At 37.5% G+C, this 23,453-nt stretch overlaps 1 protein-coding gene across 3 annotated transcripts in view; it reads left to right on the top strand.

Annotated features, from left to right (window-relative positions):
- Positions 1-23,453, top strand: part of PIG-N (Phosphatidylinositol glycan anchor biosynthesis class N) — a 107,606-nt gene that overhangs the window by 32,683 nt on the left and 51,470 nt on the right. For all 3 annotated transcript variants that reach the window (XM_083139327.1, XM_083139326.1, XM_083139325.1), the window contains exons 3-9: positions 3,663-3,762; positions 4,430-4,658; positions 5,386-5,516; positions 10,419-10,630; positions 11,964-12,191; positions 17,493-17,784; positions 22,489-22,664. In XM_083139327.1, the coding sequence (XP_082995453.1) occupies positions 3,663-3,762; positions 4,430-4,658; positions 5,386-5,516; positions 10,419-10,630; positions 11,964-12,191; positions 17,493-17,784; positions 22,489-22,664 (1,368 nt within the window). The remainder of the gene's footprint in view (positions 1-3,662; positions 3,763-4,429; positions 4,659-5,385; positions 5,517-10,418; positions 10,631-11,963; positions 12,192-17,492; positions 17,785-22,488; positions 22,665-23,453) is intronic.

Below are 23,453 nucleotides of genomic sequence, written 5' to 3'. Positions count from 1 at the left end.
GTCATAACTGTTTAATGGTTAAAGATATGTCGAAAAACCTTCACCATTGCATTTCTCGTGAAATGCTAGCCTGATTTGTTATATCACCCCCTTCCCATTTAAAATTCTGAAGTTGAATTCAAGATGGCGGACATCAAGATGACTGCCGACTTTGCAGGTGGCGTCGATGTGGTTCCCCCTTGGCCTGGCAACGATTGGTCATCACCATTTCCACGTTACGCGCTGCACTGTCCTTGTACTGAGGGTGTTAAGTGACTTTTTGAGCCACCCTGTAGTTCCCATTGGTAAATGTTGGTCATTTCTTGGTGGATGTTAAGTTTCAGTTCTTCCAGGGTGTCTGGATTTGACTTGTATACAGCATTTTTCTAATCTACCTCAGAGATAAAAATTGCATGGAACTTTTACACCCAGGAATCTTGTTTCAAATTGCCTTTGAACTTCACATGCCATTTGAGTTAACACATGCAGTATGAATCATAAATAAATACACACTGTGCAGTAGAAAACATTTGCTGAGCCATAACACACTTTGTGGTTGAATACACTAGAAAACACACAATACGTAATAAGCACTCTATCACTTCACAGTCTCCTGTCTACTTTCAGGATCTCTGTAATAAACAGTTTCTAGCCCCCTTGCCAGTTTACCTCAGTGGATAATGATGTATCAAAAATGTGTGCGCATCGAAGGCGACTAGTTTGAACTAGGGCTGAGTTGATATTGGTATCGTTATTGTAATGTACAGTATGCACCAAAATATACAGTACTGAAACTCGCACACCTCGAACGCGCATGTCCATTTGTTGATGGGGCATAGCTCCAGCCGCTCGTGTTCTCAGTAGTGGAAAGGAAGTTATAACTCGCTAATAGTGTGTATGTAGTGTTTCTTTCAGGATAAATAAACTCACAGATGACAACAATGTAATGTTCGTCTTTTAATTTCAGTACTGTATATTTTGGCGCATACTGTATCAGTTGGAAGTTCTTTACCAATACCACCCGATACTTTTCCGGCATTTTGGTCTTTCACAGGGTCCGCAAAATTGCTATGCGACTTTTTTCCGCAGTGTCTAATTATCCTGGAAGTTATACAAAATTCGATGTTACTTTTTTATTTTGCACCACTTTCGTATGCAAAAATGAGTTTTGTGATAACGTAACATGTAATTTAATATTCTAATGTAATTCTTGAACATTTTAAATTAAAAATCTTGGTAAATTGATGCATATAACAAGAGTGCAATACTTATACACTAATAGGTATTAATCAGAATTTGAACAACTTTTAGTTATTACAATTTTCAAGCATCGGTATCGGTGGGAATCGGTGAGAGTATCGACATCAGTATTGGTTCAAAGTGGTATCGGCTTAGCCCTAGTTTGAACATATCCTTTTATAAATCTGGTAAGTAAATAATTTTTTAAAATAATTACGGAAACTGCTTCAACACACTATGATTCCGACTGCCTTGCTTCCCAATAGCGCAAACACCGAAGCTGTGGTCTACACTTCAAGGGTTCGCATTGTATCTGCCACACTGCATGTGAGAAATCTTATGGCATTGTTTGAATGCATGGTTTTCACACAGCTACAGAAACAATTCCACATAGGTAAAAGAGCAATCATGAAAAATCAGGCAAAACTATGACTGGCTCGGTAGAGCAATACCATGGTATGCCAGAGACCTGGATTCAAGTCCTGATCAAGCCTACATTTTCCTCTGAAGTTTCTGCATAGTACATCTGTGTGTGCTAAATAGCAAGGCACCACTGTTCAGGGTGTCTACCTGTCTGGAAATCCTGAAGAAGTCGTGGAAATGACGAAAATTTACCCACTTCAATTTCATGTAATGAGCATTACAATATGATTTATTTCTAAATTTTACTATAAATATGTATTACCTTTTGTGGAAAGCTTAATAGATTACACCACCGTGGCAAATTATCTACATGCTTCTGAATCCAGAGCAATGTTTCCTGCCAATGGTGTGTGACTATAGGAGTTTAATAATATTTGTTTTTCACCAGTGAAAGCCTTTGATATTGTCTGATTAATAGAAACAAGGAAGCATGCAGTTCTTATGCCTGTTTGCACAAACATTGCACAAACTCATGTGTTTGAAAATCCACTGTCAGGGTAACACTCGAGTTAGGAACATTTTCTATTGCATCAATCTGAAAGACATTCCAGCCTGCACGAATCACGGAACCCCTGCTTTACTCTAGGATAGCCTCAAAGCAAGTGCCTAAATGTAATACAGATGGAAGCACGTGATTGGTTACCTGTTTCGAGAAGGCGTGTTTCTGCATGACAGAAAAGAAGAGCAAGGGTGGCGGTAACGGGACTTTGGTATCTCCGTAAACAGTGACAAGGGACTGTCATAAGAAAAATTGAAGCACGTGATAAAGATGGGGTGAAATATTTACGTGAATAAATGTTAATATTTTATTGCAGCTTGTGATCATAGTAAGTAGTTTTACAGTGATGTTTGCAGTAGATTTCGATATTTACCTGTATCCTCACATAGCATTCATGATCGTTTATGGTTAGGACTATTCCACTTTCTGCGGCTATTGGGTTATGTTTATGTTTGTATTGCACGTTCAGTTTTACAAACTCTGTACTGCAGAATGTGCACAGTAAACATCTGCCAAAGTATATATTTAATAACGTACTATTAGAGGCACATATTTTTGATAAATAAAAAAGCAAAATTTCGGTACAAAAACAGTCAATTTCGGGTTCAAAAGCGGTAAATAAAATAAAATTTCGGTGTTATAGCGGTGAATAATCACATCAAAAGTGCTATATAAAATGACATTTTGGTTTTAAAATTGTGAATATAATCCAAAATTTTATTTATAAACTGCACTTATTCCACAAAATAAACATATTCCTTCTAATAGCACATTTATGGAGTTACCAGAGTATTAAGTTTAGTGTAAATGGGCCCATTTTTGCTTCTCAAATATTTACAGCAGAATTAATCAATTTTCTGTGAATTGCATAACTCACAGGATACTTCAGACTTCAGAAAGTTTCGCATCGGTATATAAATGTTAAATTTCGTGTTTAAGAGTATATTTCTCATTTTGCAGTTCATTTCGCTATTTCGTGACAAAACAGGGTAGGAAAATGCACCTCACACCTTTAAGAAACATGAAAAATGAACATTACAGCATGTTATTTCATATTTCGTGTTTTCGTCAAAAACGAAATTTGCATACCTCTACGTACTATATATTTCTCGCTTTTTACATATGCAGTTTGAATCTATTACTTCACATTTTACATGTATTTAGTTTTGAAATTCTGTAGTGATACATTACCAGTTGCTGCCATTACTCCACTACGCATTGGTTAACTCTACTTTTACTTGCTGATCTCGGCGAGTAAAGTTGACCCATCTTTTACTCCCAGCTTACCCAGCGTTTCTCTTGGTGCATCAGATAATCAGCCGATTCGTAGGTTAACTCTGAATTTAATTTCACTCGCGAGTAAATCAACGTTGGTGCAAACTGGCATTAGTGGTTCTTTTCCCACCTCAATCACTCACACTGGTAGTTTTCAACATAGCACCATCCACATAATTCTCTTACCCTTTTGATCTACATTTTGATATTTTAGTAAATCAAGTTCCCCCTTTTTTTCATTTTCCAGGGATGGAAGGAAAATCCAGTTGAGTTTGATTCAGTCTTTAATGAAAGCAGATATACATGGTCATGGGGTGCTCCAGATGTTTTGCCAATGTTCAAAAAAGGTTTGTTTTCTGTTGCGTACACTCTTTATCAGTGTGTAAATAAAAACTTTTTGCTTTAGGAGGATGCCATACATTGTTAGGTGCAAGGTGTAAAAAAATGAATACGTTTGCAAGGAAATAAATTATCAGTGTTTTCATATTAGTTGTTTTCTTACTTTACAAAAAATAGTTTTTTTAAAACAATTATTTAAATTAAATTAACATTTGTTGATTCTTTACATACAGATTTCCAAAAACTCTTAACTCTACTTTCCTTTGTGAAGCTTTGCAACGTACATTAATTTTACAATTATTGCATTATATTACATTTAAATTCCTTCCTTTGTAATGTAAGCTTGAAAAGTTCTCAAAAACATGTAAGCATCTGAAAATGGATACTAAAGTATCCTACCCATATGTTTTTATTATCTGTGCAAGTCAACGAGCACTAAGCTTAACTCCATTGCAGTGTGGTTAGCAGCTTGTGCTACGATGCCAGGGGTCCTGTGTTCCAATTCTGACCTGCACATAGGTGTACTTTCTTTCATCATCAGTTTCATCATATTGTCACTCATCCTCATGTTCACGATTAGCCAAAAATGGCAGAAAATCAAAGTGAAATAACCAAGTCAATCAGACAGCATTAACTTTTTTCATTGCATTAAATAATAACTTTGTTTCTTCACAGGGGTGACACGTGACAACATGTGGTCTAAAAGCTACAGACGCTCAGATATTGATTTTTCTGATTCCACTTTCAACTTGGATAAATGGGTATTCAAAAAATTTGAAACCTTTATTCAATCAGCAAAGAATAATGAGAAGTTACGACACAAGTTGAATGAAGATGGAATTATATTTTTCCTTCATTTATTGGGAATTGATATTGCTGGACACACCTATAAACCTTATTCAAAGTAAGTGTATTTTGATAAGTCCCTGTACAAAGACAGTGGAAGTACCAGATGAACTAATTATCATCAGCAGTGCAGTTGTATATTGCAGTAATAAGCCATCAGATAATTGTCTTGGTTGCAAAAACTCATTAAAGTATTTTCTAAGATGCTTGATACATATACAAATAGATATGAAATGAAAGTGCATTGCAAAAGTTATGTTGCATGCTGACAAGAGGAGTTTTCTTACTTCGGTTGTAAATTTATCCTACTTTTTCATTCATATTGCTATTGTAGATTTCTGAAGCTCTTATGTGGTACTATATTTATCGTAAAAAGAAAACCTAGGTACATAGGTTTGAGTGTGAATGGAAAAATCTAAACTTGCACACCACAAAAATGTGAAAAGTAATATGACAGTAAACATCTTTTTACGTCACTACCGTCAACATGTTAAAAGCAACACAAAACACTCAAGCAGCACAATCAAAAACACTAGGAGTTTGTCCAGGCTCTTCGATTCCATCTTGAAATCATCATCAGGGCTGGTCGAGAGATGTGAGTAACAGCGAGCAGCGCCAGCAGAACCTCAACCGCGTGCACTTCGCCATCTATCAACTAGCCCTGATGATGATTCCGAGATGGAATCGAAAGCTTTGACAAACTCTTAGTGTTTTTTTTATTGTGCTGTTTGTGTGGTTTTTAACAAGTAAAAGGTAATGTCATATAATCTTTTTATTTTATCCAGGCAATATACTGAAAATATCAAACTTGTTGATGGAGGAATAAGAGAGATTGAGAAAATTCTTAAGGAGTTTTACAACGATGATGGAAAAACTTCTTTCGTTTTTACTGCAGATCATGGAATGTCAAATTGGGGTAAGTTCCCACGATTCAAAACATTTACTTCCATAATACTTTTAAAAGCTTACAGTAGCCAATAATGTATATATTTTTTAAAAAAATGAAGAACCCCATATGATTGTAGAGAAAGTGGTACGACTAGCGTCATCTCCACTGATGTTGGAGAGCCACTTGAATTGGACAGATGGAGAAAAATTCCTGGCTTCCCTCTCCCTTTTAACAGATTAAACATGCTGACTATGTAAGTTTCCCTTTGCACATCCCAACATGCCATGCAGGCACTGCTGCAGGGGGGGGGGTAATGTAATCATCACTATGCTCTGGCTGCCTTTAGTCCCCAGGTACCCCATCTCTATCAAGTCTCTTATATGGCTTCCTGGAATTTGGAAGTTGAATTTTTGCCTCACAGAGATGTAGTAATGTGAAAATGCAAGCAACTCTGGATTTCTACAAGGGTCGTTCAAGGTTGACCGGGATTTTCGTACGTAAAAAATCAATGAATAGCCGGATCATGATGAAACGTGCAGGTGACGTAATGTATTCCTTCGCGAGTAACTAGCGCCCGGCATGACATATTTCGCGCATGCGCAGCAGTTGCAGCGAACATGGCGGCAAGCAGTGTGGCTGTGGAGCAGCGGTGTGTAATCAAATTTCTCGTGAAGGAGAAAGTGAAACCAGCTGAGATTTTTAGACGATTGCAAGCACAGTATGGTGAACAAACGATGTCGCGGACAAGAGTGTACGAATGGTGTGAGCAGTTTCGCGAAGGACGGGAGCTGGTGACAAATGAAGCGCATGGACACATTCGCCCGACTGCAGTCACACCAGTAAATATCGCACGTGTTGAGCAAATGATTCTTGAGAACCGGCAAGTAACAGTGCGGGATATTGCTGCCGAGGTGAATATCAGTGTCGGAAGTGTTGAGACAATCATTCACGACCACTTACGCTTCCGCAAAATCTGTGCAAGGTGGGTTCCCCGCCAGCTGACATTCAATCAGAAGTGGACACGCAGGACGGTCTGTGAACAGCTTCTGAATCGGTTCCGAGCAGAAGGTGATGAATTGTTGCAATCCATCATCACGTGTGATGAAACATGGTTGCACAATTCAACCCCAGAGACCAAAAGATGCAGCATGGAGTGGCGGCATAAAGGTTCCCCGCCCCCCAAGAAAAGCAAAATGCAGCCATCCACTGGAAAGGTCATGGCAAGTGTCTTCTGGGACATGAAGGGCGTTATCCATGTGGATTTTCTGGACAAAGGGAGCACAATTAATGCCCAGTATTACTCCACATTGTTGTGTGGTGCTGTACGAAAGTCCGTTCGCAAGAAAAGACCTGGGATGTTGTCTGGAAATGTCATTCTTCTCTATGACAATGCCCGCCCTCACACGGCCAATGTGACAACAACAACTCTGGCCGACATACGCTGGGAAGTTCTGCCCCATCCCCCCTATAATCCAGATTTAGCCCCCAGTGATTATCATTTGTTTGCACCCCTTAAAGACCATCTGGGAGGGAAGAAATTCACGACAGACGAAGCACTGCGGAGCGATGTCCTCCAGTGGCTACGACAACAACCAAGTTCTTTCTACGCCAAAGGAATTCGGGAGCTGCCAGAACGATGGCACGGTGCCTCGGCGCGCACGGAGAATACTTTGAAAACTGACATAGTTCGGAGTTTCTTCTGCTACCTAATTCCTCTGCAGAAATAAAAGTCCCGGTCAACCTTGAACGACCCTTGTAGCATACCATGTACCAACTGATTTGATTTTTTCACTCTTTTTTAAGTGTGGACTTTTCTCAACCAATAATAATGCAATGGAATGTGCTGCCTGCGAATTGCTAAGAAAAATGAAATGCAGGTAAAATAGTGAGAGTAAAAGATCAAGAACCCGGGTTGACTTGGCAACACTCGGACAAGAACGGGGACACATCATAGCCAAACAGACAAACAGCAAGATACAAAGACTGACTGCATATCATACCTCCCTGGGTTATTGGAAATGGTGAGTAGAATGGCAAACACCAAACCAGAAGGCCCCCATACAAGCTAGCAAAAGCTTCACATACGTCATCCCAAGTGAATGGGAGGGTACTTACATCGAAGATTCTGGATACCGTCTAGAGAAGAGTAGATTAACACAAGCAGCACACACTCAAAGGTGAAATAGATAGGTCAAAAATTGCCAAACATGCATGGAATGAATCACTTAAAATTTAAAATTCAATTGAACAACATAACAGTTTTTCACAAAGAACTAAGCCACCCTCTGTGGAGGAGTACTTAGCACAACAAGACCAGGGGACCAGGGTTCGAATCCGTACCTGGGCATGGGTGTATTTTGTACAACTTAATTTCATTATATCATCACTCATTCTCATCTTCGTGATTAGCCAAAGAGCAAAAAAGGGAAGTAAATCAATGAAACAAAGAACTAACTGTGGAAACAGAGGAAAATCAAAGAAATAGCTTCCATAGAAATGGCCCAAACTCCTGTAAGCCAGTGAATTTTGTTTTTAGGAGATTACAAACACCCTGTGGTTGAACCCACAGTAATTTTTATCAGCTTGTTTCACACATCACATTAACCTGTAAAGGTAGAAGCATGATCTAAATTAAATAAAATGAAATTTTAAAGATGCTTTGCCTTTCCATTTTTTCTACTTTTACTTATTTCACATCCATCTGTTTTACTTAACCCCTTAAGTGTGAAGGGCGTATATATACACCCTCCGCATTGTGCTGCTGTAGTGCGAAAGGTGTATATATATATATGCCTTATGTTTGTTTCAACTATATTTGATTTACTGTGGCGTATATAGTCACACAGACGTTTGGTGAGATAGTTCTAGCTGTAGTAGAAACAATAAATAGTAGCAAGAGAGAAAAAAGACGAGAAAGAAGACGACGAAAAGAAGGAAGAAGGGGAAAAATTAGTTAGGTGCATTGTGCTGCTGCATTGCGGAAAGCATATCGCATTATGTTTGTTTCAACTATATTTGATTTGCTGTGGCGTATATAGTCACACAGACGTTTGGTGAGATAGTTCTAGCTGTAGTAGAAACAAAAAATAGTAATAAGAGAGGAAAAAGAAGAAGACTAAAAGAAAGAAGAAAAGCGAAAAATTATACAGTGGAACCTCGATTTTACGTTTTTCAGAGGACCTGGCTGAAAAAGACTTAAATGCGGGAAAATGTAAAATTGAGGAAAATTTTATAACGTTTTGCTCTGTTGGGACCACGAAGATTGAATGTATAATGCGGGAAAACGTAAAATCCGGGAACATAAAATCGGGGTTCCACTGTATATGCTTTATGTTTGTTTCAACTATATTCGATTTACTGTTGGCGTATGTAGTCGCACAAACATTTGGTGAGATAGTTCTATCTGTAGTAGAAACAAGAAATAGTAGCAAGAGATGAAAAATACGAAAAAGAAGAAGACAAAAGGAAAGAAGAAGACAAAAGGAAAGAAGAAGACAAAAGGAAAGAAGAAGACAAAAGGAAAGAAGAAGGGAAAAATTATATATGCTTTATGTTTGTTTCAACTATATTCGATTTGCTGTGCCGTATATAGTCACACAGACGTTTGGTGAGATAGTTCTATCTGTAGTAGAAACAAAAAAATAGTAGCAAGAGAGGAAAATGATGAAAAACAGGAAGATAAAACTAATTTTTTCCTTTTTCTTGTTTCTTTTCGTCTTCTTTTTCTCTTGATACTATTTTTTTTTTGTTTCTGCTACAGCTAGAACTATCTCACCAAACGTCTGTGTGATTATACCTAGGTATATGCCACAGTAAATCGAATCTAGTTGAAAGAAACACCAAGCGTGTGTATATATATATATATATATATATATATATATATAACAGTTGGGCTGAAAAGTTCGTAGGCTGACTCATAGATGGCGTTACTAGAATTAAATCCATATGATTTTTACTTAGTACTAACCTTCAAAAGATACGTGTATAAATTTCACAGATGCCGGATAATTAGTTCGTGAGATATAGCATTGTGAGTGAAGCAGCTTTTGTTATTGTGAAAAAATGGATAAAAAAAAGAGTTTTGTGTGTTAATAAAGCATTGCTTTTTGGCGAAAAAAAAAATACTGTTGAAGCCAAGGCTTGGCTTGATAAACATTATTCGGACTATGCACCAGGAAAAGCAACCGTTAAGAAGTGGTTTGCTAAATTTAAACGAGGCGAAATGAGCATCGAAGACGATGCTCGCAGTGGACGCCCCAAAGAGGCTGTTACCGACGAAAACATCAAAAAAGTCCACAAAATAATTTTAAATGATCGTAAAGTGAAGTTGATCGAGATAGCTGAGATTATTACATAGCGTTGTTGGAGCGTTTAAAGGATGAAATCACGAAAAAACGGCCCCATTTGAAGAAGAAAAAAGTGCTGTTTCATCAAGACAATGCACCGTGTCACAAATCAATGAAAACGATGGCAAAATTATATGAATTAGACTACGAATTGCTTCCCCATCCACCATATTCTCCAGATCTGGCCCCCAGTGACTTTTTCCTGTTTGCAGACCTTAAAAGAATGCTCGCTGGAAAGAAATTTAGCACTGATGAAGAGGTAATCGCCGAAACTGAGACCTATTTTGAGGCTAAAGAGAAATCGTACTATAAAAATGGCATCGAAAAATTGTATGACCGCTATAATCGTTGTATCGCCCTCAAAGGCAACTATATTGAATAATAAAATCGAATTTTGTCAAAAAAATATTTTTTTACTATGTTAGCCTACGAACTTTTCAGCCCAACTGTTATATATGCCTTCCACACTACAGCAGCATAATGCAGAATACTGAATTTCACGAAAAAACCTATATTTTCCAGTAGCAACCTGTTCAACAAATTCCGCACTTAAGGGGTTAATAAATTGTTTTTATATTCCCAGGTGCTCACGGTTCTGGAACCCCTCATGAAACAGAAACCCCTTTTGTTGTTTGGGGTGCTGGTGTACGAGGTCCCAAGAAACTGCATGATGGGGATATGATATCTCCAGAAAGTTGGGGCTTAAATCATGTAAGAAGAAGCGACATCCATCAGGGCGATATTGCAACTTTGATGGCTACTCTCATTGGAATCCCCATTCCTGTTAACTCAGTTGTAAGTTTAAATGTAAGAGTATTAAAGTTAAGCCCCAGTCATATAATACAGGGTATTCACAAAGTCTGTGAAATGTTTGAAATTACTATATTTTCACAGCGAGACATACACATGCACTCAAATGTTTACAAAATGAAAGACACACACACTTTATGATTTCTAACACCATCTTCCATTGTAGTCTCACTGTGCCACATTCACACATGTTTACAATGACATTTACACAACCTGAAAAAGAATTTTGGCCACCCAGATCACCAGACTACCCTTCATATGATTTCTTCTTGTGGGGATATGTGAAGGAAGGAGTCTACATATCACCTCTTCCACAGAAGCTCCAGGATCTGCGATGCCACTTCACAGCATTGCCAGAATCACTCCTGATATATTGTGTCATATATGGAGTGAAATGGCCTATAGGATAGATGTGTGGTGTGACCAAGGGTGAACACAATGAACATTTTGTAAGATGTGAAATCATAATTCAGTGAGTTTGTCTTTCATTTTGTAATCTTTTTATCACATGTTTGCTTCTCGTTGTGAAGATAGAGCTGTTTGAAATGTTTCATGGACTTCGTGAACACTGTATTTTTTATACTTGAACATTGAACATTTTTTCAGCTTCAAACTTTCTTCCACAATCATTTCCAGTGTTCTAAAGCACTTCCTAGTATTTCTACAAAACTTGGCAATAATCATTTAACAGTCAGAAATGTTACCAAAATGTTTTTTTTTTTTTTTAAATCAATTGTTTTTTGAAGTGTCGAATGAACTTGATTGTTTCAAATAGCACCTAACTGTATTTAGTATGTTAAATCATCGAAGAATGATGTGCAAATTGATTTTAAAATTACCTGGAACAAATGGAAAGTTACAGAATTTGTTTTGCTAAAATGAGTGGCGAAACCTGACTGATGTATTACTTACGTGAAATTTAGAAGGTTTCACACTTCCGCATTGCACAATTTAATAGTTCAATCCTATTAATTTCGAAGATCCACTGTCTTCATTCACAAAAGGTAGTGACTGGTAGTGACGCGGTACCATCTCCGCTTCAAACGCTGTACCCTTTTGTGAATGAAGACATTGGATCTTCGAAATTAATAGGATTGAACTATTAAATTGTGCAATGCGGAAGTGTGAAACCTTCTAAATTTCACGTAAGTAATTTTAAACCGCGTTTACCGCAACCATCATGAAGACTGACTGATGTATTTAAGAACTATAATGATCCCCAATTTTTACATTTTCTGCATTGTAATTTCCGTAGCCTCATGCCTTTGAAAAATATACAATCATGGTTGTGCTGTAAAGTTCACTTCTTGTATTTCAGGGAATTTTACCTCAAGATTACCTGAATTTTACCGATTCAGATAAAGCCAAGGCTGTTTTTTCTAATGCGCAGCAGTTACTAGCACAGTACAAAAAGAAACGGGAACTGACTGAAGAAGGAACCCTTCCCTGGCTGTACTGGCCTAATCCTGATCTGCCAGCGCACATAGAGACACAGATGGAACAGGACATAACTGATCTGATTACACAGGAGAGATTCACCGAAGCAGTAAGTTTGTAATGTTATTTCGAAGGCTGTGGTTCTTTTCCGTTAGCATGAATTTCTCAAATTTAAATGTACTTTGGGAACTCCAAACAGATGAGCAAACTTATGCGAATAGTTAGGACATCCACTTTCGGGACATATTGCAACTCAGATAATGATCTTAACATTTTGTCTGCATTGTTATGTGTGCCATGACTAATTTGATCACAATTGTGCTTATATAGCATAATAGGTGGCAGAAATATCCAGCTTTTAATGGCACAAAATTTGAAAGTTAGTACTTCTGTACAAAAAAATATATTAGGGATGGGCTGGGCCGATATGAAATTTTGGCAAATACTGATGTTCTACTGATCCGATATAAAATTCCAAATGGTTCATTGACCTTCTTAAAAAATATGTTACCAGACGAACCAATATACCGGGTTATCCATTTGGGTATGGATAAAATAAAACATTAATAGAAACGTAAATGTGATAGTAGGAACATTTTTGTGTTGGTGTTTTCGTGCGTGAAACATGGGAGTTTTGCTGTAGTGTGTTGGCAACAATGAAGTTTGAACTGATCGTTATTGTTTCAGCTAACTATAAAGTACACAATACGTCATATTCTTTACTTAGACATGTTGCAGTTGTTTCTACTGCCCCAACTCCAACTAGACAACAACTCGAACATTGTGTTTCAATTAGATGGTGCACCCCTCACTGCTCACAAGTGGCTCGTGATTTTCGTGACCAACATTTCAATCGTCGTTGGTGTGGCCGTGGGGGACCAATTTCTTGGCCTCCCAACTCGCCAGATTTAACCCCTCCAGACTTCTTTGTCTGGGGTTTTGTTAAAGACTGTCTATTTACAGAAACCCACAGACATTGATGATTTGAAACTCAGAATCACACAGGCTTTCGACAGAATCACCCCAGAGATGTTACACCAGATGTGGAATGATTGAATCACCATTATGAGTTGTGCAGTGTTCGCAATGGAGGCCATGTAGAAAACTGAAAACTGTAGTTACACAGACGTTTGGTGAGATAGTTGTAGCTGTAGTAGGAAAAAAAAATTGCAAGAGGAAAAAGATGAAAAAGAAGAAGACAAAAAGAAGTTGCATATTTAGACATTTACTAATTATTCATGATGGTTGCGGTAAAATTTAGAAAATTTTGCACTTCTGCGTTCACATAGGTAAATTTACTAATTAGTTACGATCTGATATAGCCCTGGCTTTGAGGTGAACATCACTAAAAAAAATTGTATCATATCTGTAGATTATCAATTTGATATTAGTATTTTACATTGCTACTTTATTGAATTATTTTCTTGTAGTTTACGGTTATTACAAGCATAAGAAAACAGTTTTTCTTTGTGACGTTTCAGAAGAACACACGCTCCTTTCATCAGACATTTATTTTCATTTTGACTAAAGATACAGTTATAACAATGGTTAGTCAAAATGAAAATAAATGTCTGATGAAAGGAGCATGTGTTCTCCTGAAACGTCACAAAGAAAAACTGTTTTCTTATGCTTGTAATAACCGTAAACTACAAGAAAATAATTCTATAATGCAAGCAATGCATACATACAAGAAAAAGCTACTTTATTGATCCTTGCAAACATTTGACACTGGTTCATCCATAGTACGTTACACATTTTTGATTATATTTTGCTTATTTTTACGTAGCTTTTCAACCCCTTTGATTTAATTACAATAATGAAATAGAATGATGTTTAGGTGATATTGACGAAGGGACATATATACCAGGTGTGCCGGTTAATAATTTTTAATTGATCTGAAAGAAATCAAGTGTATCTGGGGAGAAAGGTAACAAATGCTTTATTCAAAGTATGCACCATCGCTAGCTATAAATTTTACCCATCTGTCCGTCAAATTGTGGATGCCCTACCAGAAATATCGTTCACATTTTGAGGTGATCCAGTGAGCAAGCCATGCTTCGTAATTGTTGAAGTGTTGCTGGGAAAGTGAGTGAGACATCGATGAAAACAAGTGGTAGTCTGAAGGGGCTAAGTCTGGTGCGTATGGCGGGTGGGGCAAGAATTCCCAGCCAAGTGTAGAAATGGTGTCTCTGATGCCTTTCACTGTGTGTGATGAGGTGTTGTCGTGCTGCAAAATCACTTTTCCGTGTCTTGTCACCCAAACTGGATCTTTCCCATGGCATGAAGACGATCAGATATGGTTTGGCGACCAACATTTAACTTCTCTGCCAGTTGTTGTTGCGTTTGCGTATCTACTTCTTGAGAGTTCAACTGCAGGGGCGGCGCCAGAAATTTTCGACCGGGTGGGCAGAAGCTCCATATTGATAGATTAGGGTGGGCAGTATAAATGTAATACCATATATAGTATATTTGTGTATGTAAGATGTATGTATCCCCCCCTCTCTCTCTTACACTCCCGATTTTCCTCTTACTTCTTTTCCCTTTCCATTTCTTGCCTTCCTCTTTATTCTTTTCTAATCTATTCTCACATCTTGTTCCATTTTCTTTCGCTTTGTCTCTGATGGACACAATTATTTCAGGAAGTGTTTACCCATGTGCAGCCATACCCCAGCCATACATTCTAATCACATTCTTTCATGCATGTTAATACAGTGAAATAAATGTGAATTAGGTTTAAGCTTGTGTTGTAAATACGAGGCACATACTTGATTTTATGTATTCGGCGACAATAATAGAAGGTGCGATGGTAGACAATCGTGAAGTCTCTCATAATTTAAATGCATGTTCCTGAGCATAGTATTTTCATCGTATGCATTTTTGACTGAAATAGTTTTCTTACTCCTTGGGGGTCACTTTTCTTAGCTTACAAGGTTTGTACAACTGACAAATCTATCTGAAGATAGAAGCAGCGATTGGGTGCCAACATTTGACGGGAAAGAACAATATACGTTTTCTTGGTAGCATAAAGAGGCCATAGTGTGGGGGCGAAAAGTGGCAAAATGTGGCGGGGGAACTGCATTCTCCACTTCCCGCTCCTCATAATCGCTGTCACTGAATGTTTGGATTAAAATGAACGTCTTATTAGGAATGATTTAAAACACACACGGAAAACCAATACTTTGTTCATTGTCCATGAAGTATTCCTAGGCTAATGAAAGGCTATTTTGACAAAATATCACTCCATCATGAGTAATAAACAAGTAAGATTGAAAATTCTGTTCAGAATTGAAGAGATTATTAGCTAAGTTGCTATTCGTTTCCTGAACTGTCATGTTACTAATGCGGGAGAAGCAAGCAATACACGTATGGTTACATGAACATATTTTTTGAGGTAACAAAATGATTTAGGACACAAGGAATTTATTGAAGTTAATCACCGTACCAGTAATATTTGATCTATTTTTCATAGATGACTTGGGTTGTATGGCGTGACCATTTCGAACACACTAGAATGTCATCCTCTATCCTGTGCAGCATACCCTGGAAACTTTATTATTTCAGGGCAACGAGTCTCTGGCACCTGGAACCACTGTCAAAGTAATAATTTATGAGGGCTTGTATTTTGAGTGTCAGCATGTGTTTGTTTTCACCCCTTCGTTACTTTCATCTACTCACCATTGAATTATTGTCATCATTATCAAAAATAGCAGAGAAATGACTTATAATAAAAGAAATCAACCACAACTTATTCTTCCAAAAATGGAGTTTCATTAGTCCATAGCTCTTAGAAAGTTGAGGTGGTAGTTTCACACAGCGTTTCATTAGTGGATCAAGGCAGCTAATTCCGTGAATATTGAATGACGTTGTTTTCCGAAAGTCTCAAATATTTGTCTCAGGCAATCACCCTCTTAAAATGGACGCATCTTCTGTGGTGATAAAATGGCACGTTTGGTGCGAGTTCGTTCTGTATATTTTTTCCCCAATGGCATAATGCTGTCGTATTATAATGAAGAGGTCCTGTGTTCGACTCCCCCCCCCCTCCTTTGATGGAAGCACAATGCACACTGGTTCGGACTACACGTTAAACTGTAGGTTTAGTCCCGATTAGCCTATCTGAGCATAAAAGTGGGCTTAAAAACAAACTAACAAAATCGTTTTCTGGATACTTCGTAACATAACTTTTTTTCTTTACTTCAGCTGCATCTACAGATTCTGTTGACATTTTTGGCTGATTCATGTGGCAAAATTTGTGTGTCCAACGAGGATTTCTAAATATGATAAGCCCCTCATTAACAATTGAATAATTCTGTAGCTTTTTCCATACATAACTGGTTTTATTAAAATTTATTCACTTTGGTATTGTAGTGATTATTGTGATTCCTTCTTATTAGTAGAACAAATATAAAGTTGATATTTCACATACCATATTGATATTTGAAGATGACATGTATATAAAAATTGTAATGAAATAGAAAATGGACACTTCTAGAATTTCAATGCAGAGTTAATTAAAATTATATTATACTCTCTAGCATACTTAAACTTAAAGGTTTATGGCTGCAGCAACACAGGCCTTCCATCTGTTTCTATCCGGGGCAAGATTAATCCAATCTTTCCCATCCTTGCCGATTTCTTTTAGGTCCATCTCAATGTTATCCCTCCATCCTCGTCTTAGCCTTTCTACTGGTCTCTTACCTTCAAGTTTCTCAACAAGAATCCTGTAAACTAATCTTTCCTCTGCCACTCGTGTCACATGGCCTGCCCGTCTAAGTCTTCTTGATTAAATTATTCTAATAATAATTAAAAAGTCGAAATAATTTATTGTGCTGGAGGAAGTAACGCTAAGATGATGTTTTTATTTGTTTATTTGGAGATTATTTTAACCATACTCAGGCTGGGATATATATATACGTATGTGGAGACCCGGAGTTACAGTCCTCAAGTTCACCCTAAATTCTGATAACACCAGAATACACTTATACATTGAATCATTCATACATCCCCTAGTATATGTACTTATTGAATTTGATTGGGTGGGCACAAGAATTTTTGGCCGTGCCCACCCTCGTCGCCGTCCCTGGTCAGCTGAAATCAATTGCCATCCAAAGCTGCAGTGGCATATCAGTTTATGAATAAAAGTGTCATATTCCATGTTTCTTAATCTTCAGTCAGTAGAAGTTGATAATTTTTACCTTTAAACTGCCTTCTGGGCATCATTAATTAAAAATCTTTAAATCTTTGCCTTATCGTTTTTTGTTATTTGCTGTGTTTTTATTAGTGTTATTAGAACATTAATGCTATATCCGTAGCAACTTAAAACCCTTCTTTTAATTTACCATGATTTTTGGGTATGTTATTCAATATAAACAATAAAGTCATAACAAAAATGAAATCATCTTTTTTTTTTCAGGTAGTGTTGAGCAACAAGCTTCTGCGTTTGTGCCTTGAGGGACTAGATTATTATCAATATTACTACAAAAGTTTGCTGTTGGCTTGTATCACGTTGTCATTCATTGGATGGGACATTTGGTTAATATGGATACTTCTGTCAGAACACTCCCAGCTAGTGTCTCCCATACTAGAAGGACAGGGAAGATTGAAAAATACAGAACCTTGGTTTGCAAGAATTTTTAATAGGGAATGCAAGAACATTAATGCTGTTTTCATAGTCTTAATACTCGTAACAATACTTTTGATTCATGGTAAGTAAAGCTTTAGTAACAATTAATACAATGTCACTGCTAAACTAATAATGTTGTACATAATTGTATTAGAAATAAATTAAAGAAGACTGAGAATATGTTGATATGTGTCTATGTGTGAATAATTTTTTAACACTGACAATTGCTATATATTCATAAGCTTTTTGTCTTGTATGTACATATTACGTGGGCTAATTTTTTTTCAACCTCCGATGGTGCGGCTGTGAAGCGCTAGGAAGCAGGGCATCACGCAGCGTGATTGGCATCCCCCCTGCCACTACCACCATCACTGCCAAGGCCAATGCTTCAGTTGAAGCTGAAAGACGGGCGCATAGAGATGTCTGCTACAATCGACTCTCCCGCCAAGTGTGAGGTGTGTTACTGGTTGACTTTTTGGAGCCGGCAGCCACAATCAATGCGGCTGCATACTGTGAGACATTGTGCAGACTATGCAGAGCCATCCAGAACAAACGGAGAGCGTGCACTCTTCAGGCATTGTCTTGATTCATGACAATGCCTGACAACATGTTGCTGCGTCAACCCAAGACCTTCTCCAACGATTCCACTGGGAAGTGTTTGTTCACCCCCCCCCCCCTACCTCCCAGACCTGGTGCTGAGTGACTTCCACCTTTTCCCGGTGATGAAGAAGTGACACCAATGAGGAGCTTTGGGACACCGTGCAGACCTGGCTCAACAGCATGCAGAGGGTATTGGAGAGCTCGTGCATCGGTATGATAAGTGTCTGAATCTTCTTGGTGATTACTTGAAAAGTAGACGATACGTGTACTTAACATTTGTCAATAAACCCATTTTGCTATTCACTGTGGTTTTGTTTTCATGCCCTATCGGAGGTTGAAAAAAAAATAGCCCTTGTACTTGCATTGTAGAATTCCTCTTGTTACAAGCATTTAAACATGTTTTTTTTTATTTAACATTTCAGGAGAACACATGCTTCCTTCATAATTTGGTTTATTTTACTTAGCATTTCTGCCAATTCTGACTAATCACAAAGATGAGAATGAGTGATGAAATTCATGAAGGGACACTCACAAAGAATGCCCAGGCTGGGATTCGAAACCCAGGATCCCTGACATATTAGCATGTTGTGCTAACCACTCTGCCATGGAGATCGAAAGATATGAATCATATGAATCGAAAGATTTGTTTAAATGCTTCTAACAACCATAATCTGTAAGGGTAATATTCATTATCTCACTTAAAAATCTGACTGTTGCTATTGTACATTGAAGGGACAGATTATTTAGTTGTGTATTAAAGCTATATGAGTTTATTTTTAAAATATGTTGTAAAACACTGGAAACTAGCATGCAATATTAATTGGACATTATCCATTGTTTAGTGCTCTTTAACTATTCTGACATTACGTTTTTTTTTCTGTCGCTACATTTTAGTTACTGTTTGTATTTTCTGAGAAGAACAGACCATATTTGCGTGAATTCTATAGGATGGCTTATAGGTAGAGGCATGCAATATTTTGTTTTTGACTGTAACATGAAATGTGAAATTACAAAATGTAATGTTCATTTCTCATGTTTTTGAAAGGCAAGACCTGCATTTTCGTACAAATTTCCAATTTGGTTCTTTGTGCAGTACTCTTGACTACCAACCACTACGTACGGCCCTTACGTAGTCAAGCCTGCATGCTCTCCTACCACTACGTACGGCCCGTAAGTAGCTGGTACTATTGGCCAAATAGGAAATATTCTTGCATGGTAATGGCCAAGAAAACGTACGAATGCCTCTGGTTGGAAAGGGCCGAAGTCTACATATTGCTGTGACATCATTTGAGCAAGCGACTATCGCAAGCAATGATCAAAGCACGCTCGTTACGCCATCTGTTGCTGAAAGTACGTAACCGTGCCATTGAGGAAAACTGTGTGTTTTAGGCATTTTATTAGTTAGGCATTTTTTAGCAGAAAAATATGGAGGAGGATAGTAGTTCGTCGGATTATGTTCCAGAAGAAAAGGAGAGTGACTGTAGTGAGTCTGAATATTCATATATATCCGATGTGGAAGACCACACACAGTTCATGTTAGCCACACACTGTATTCAGTTTTTCAATATATTTTGGATTTTCACATTTTTTCTTTGTTTTGTTTTTCAACACCCCTTTACATGTGTCTGATGGGGGACTAATGTTAATTCTGAGGTGATCTTCCTCGTAGGACACCCAATTGTCAACCTCATTTCCACATAGTACACCCTAGACTGCATTTTGCGGACTAATGAGGCTCTGGCAACTGGCTCTATGACGAATACAATTTTGTGTGTGTTGTCCTGTTTTTTTTTTGTCCTTGTGTGTGCTGAGTGCCCGTTTACAGTCTCAGTTTTTACCGAAAGTCAGAATATTTTAATGTTTTAGTAACATGACATTGCAATTATGCTATTTTATATATGGTAAGGGGCTGGACCATGTATAATGTGACAGGTGCAAAATAGCCTAAGTGCTGACACACCCAAAATTTTAAATTCAAAATTCAAATTCAAAATAATGTCAATTTAAATCATTTGAATACAAAAATTATGGAATTAGCAACCAATGTGATAATAGATGATTTGTGTGCACTATCACTGGTAAAAGGTAAAGTGCTCCCCTTAGCACCACGCCATGAAGGCGTGTGGGGGTAACGCCCCACACTTCCTTGATCTGGTCGTAAGTGGGGGTGATGTGATCACCATCATGCTCCTAACCGCCTTTACCCCCCAGGGTTTCCCCCAGGTACCCATGTTATTCGACGCTGGGTGGGCACCGGGGCCGCTTCCAACGTTAGAAAAGTTCCCGGATTTGAACCGGCCGGGGATCGAACCCGGGACTTCTAGCATGGTATCAGACGCGTTGCCGACTAAGCCACCGTGGCCACACCGGGTGTTGCCTAATGCTATCCACATAGCATGGTCGTGGGACTCTGCTCTCTATCTACAGGCTGGGATTCAAGAAGTTAATACTGTGTGATTTGTTCCAAGTGCATTCAGCTATTTTTGAATCTGTAAAGCATCCATTATCTCCTATGTAAGTTTTTCTGCATTCACATGGTATGTTGTAAATACAGTTATTTCTGGCTTATGTTATGTTTCTGGTTTAGTGTTTGGTAGTATGTTAGAATAGTACATAGTAAGAGCACTAAATAATAAAATATGTCTGTACTAATATAGAACTATAGTCACTATAGAGTACTTACTTTTCTGTGAAACTATACACACAGTGGAATTTCAGTTTTAAATTTTCTGTACTGCTGAGCCAATACCGATGCTGATATATCGGTATTGATGGTATTTATTAATACCAAACGATAGTCTTCTGCTCTTTCAATCGTTCGCAGGGTCCACAAAAATACCACATGACATACTTGCAAAGTCTAATTATCTTGCATGTTATGTAAAAATGAAAGCTTCCATTGATTTGTCACCAATATTATGTGAAAGAAAATCGTATTTTATGATTAATAACTAGGGCTCAGCCAATACCGATTCCGATGTATCGATATCGGAAAGTATCATTTGGAATTTATTTACCGATACCCACCCGACATTTTGATCTTTCACAGACTCCGCAAAAATGCCGACGGACACTTTCATGGAGTCTAATTATCCTGAAAATTATGCAAAATTTGAAATTTCTTTTTATTTTGCAACTGTTTTGTGTGAAAAAATGAATTTTTTGATAACGTAAATTCTTATTTTGGTGTAATTCTTGAATATTTTAAAGCAAAATCTTGGTAAAATGATTCATATACTAATGTTAAGTAATATTTTGAACAACTTTTAATTATTACAATTTTCAAGTATCTGTATTGGTGGGTATCGATGAGAGTATCGGCATATGTATTATTTCAAAGTGGTAACGGCTCAGTCCTGTTAATAACATATTTTAATATTCTGGTGTAATTCTGATGCTTATAAAATTGGAGTTGAATTCTCACCCACTAATATTAATCAATATATTGAACAGCTCTTAATTGTTGCCTGACCCTGTGGCTGAGTGGTTAGCACATCGCACTGCGATACCAAGGGTCCCAGGTTCGAATCTCGCTTGGGCTTGGTTGTTTGTGAATGTCATTCATCAATTTCGTCACTCATTCCCATCTTCGCAAATTAGCCAAGAGGCAAAAAACGCAAAGTAAAATAAACTAAATCAATCAATCAATCAAGCTCTTAATTGTTGTAATTTAGAACATTGGTATCAGTATGGGTGCGAGTTCACTCAACCCTAGTTTTCAGGGAAGCAAAGTAAAATAAAATTTAAAATGTGAGAAAATGTAAAATCCGTGTTCCACTGCAAATGATGACAGTGGCCACTGAAAAAAAAATAGTAACCTTATGTAAATAGTGTAGTGGAAAAGCAAGTACTCAATTGAAGGGTCAGAGGGAAAGAAACAGGTAAGTCAATCTTGTCAAACTCCAAAAAACATATGCTTTGATGAATGGAAGCATCAAATTGTATGAAACGAAAGAAACATGTTGTAAAGTCCAGCACAGCATCCACATGGCAGGAAATGACATCATTACCTCGACACCATTGTAACAGAAAACTCACTCGCCTCTTCCCCACTCCCCCTTTGACCCTTCAATTGCAGTGTTTTAATTTGTTTTTTTGTTCCATAACTACAGCTAGTAGAATTCTTCATATATTTTTTTTATATCTTCATGGCTCTTGATTGAACATCTTATTTTTTAAATTTCAGTACAGTCACTGCCATATCAGTTCCACGTATACTGTGTCCTGCCAGAGGTCTTATGGTGGGCCATTTTGTGCCAGTATAATAGCTGGCATGCAGTACTCAAGACTCTTAGCAATTCTGTTAGCAACTTGTTGCTAACTGTCGTTGTGATTTTATGCCTTATTGGAACAGAAATACTGGTAAGTTAACCGATTTTGATGTGCTTTCTGTGAGGGTATTGTTTTTATTTTTTTGTGTGTACAGCTGTTTCAGGATTCTTCTTAATCCGTAATTATTGCAATATTCCAATATAAAAGAGTGAGGAAAAAGTATATAATTTCCCCATGCATTAGTTCCGAAGTAAAGAAACATATCGTAAGGAAAGATTCATATTATCCATTTATGAATATTTTTTCATGGTTAATGGCTCTCAAAATTTGAAACAGGGGGAGAAAATCAGAGTTTGTAGCATAACTCTGTCAGCTTATCCAATACTTGTTTAATTATACAGGAAACAATGTGAAGATTAATACTACATACACATTTTTAAAAATAACGAGACAACCTAATTGCGCCTTTTTAATTTTTTTTAACAAAAGTTTACTCTCAAATAATTCTTGAAGCTTTCCTGGTGGCGAATATTGTAGAGGTTTTCTCTGGCAATCAGCCACTCTCACTTAAGAGATAGAATATGTTTTAATTAGGTATGGACCAGTAAGAAATTTTTGCTTTTACAGACAAAAGTGTCAATATAAAATTTATTGATACTGATCCAATATAGAATTGCAAACGTTCCTTGAAGATTATGAATGGTTCAATAACCTCCTCGGTGGAGGCACATAGTGGTTCGGATCCCATTTTAAACAGTAGGTTCTGTCTCGATTAGCCTTACTGTGCATAAAGTGGACTTAAAGCACCAAATCAACCGATCAATCAATAATTAGCTCCTTAATTAGTGTATGTAATCAGGTGACTGCAATGAGTTTTAC

Source organism: Lepisma saccharinum, chromosome 17 (genome assembly GCF_977018435.1).
Source record: "Lepisma saccharinum chromosome 17, izLepSacc3.1, whole genome shotgun sequence".
In the NCBI taxonomy this organism is placed as follows: Eukaryota; Metazoa; Arthropoda; class Insecta; order Zygentoma; family Lepismatidae; genus Lepisma; species Lepisma saccharinum.
Note: the sequence above shows the minus strand (reverse complement) of the source record. Positions and strands in the feature narration are given on the sequence as shown.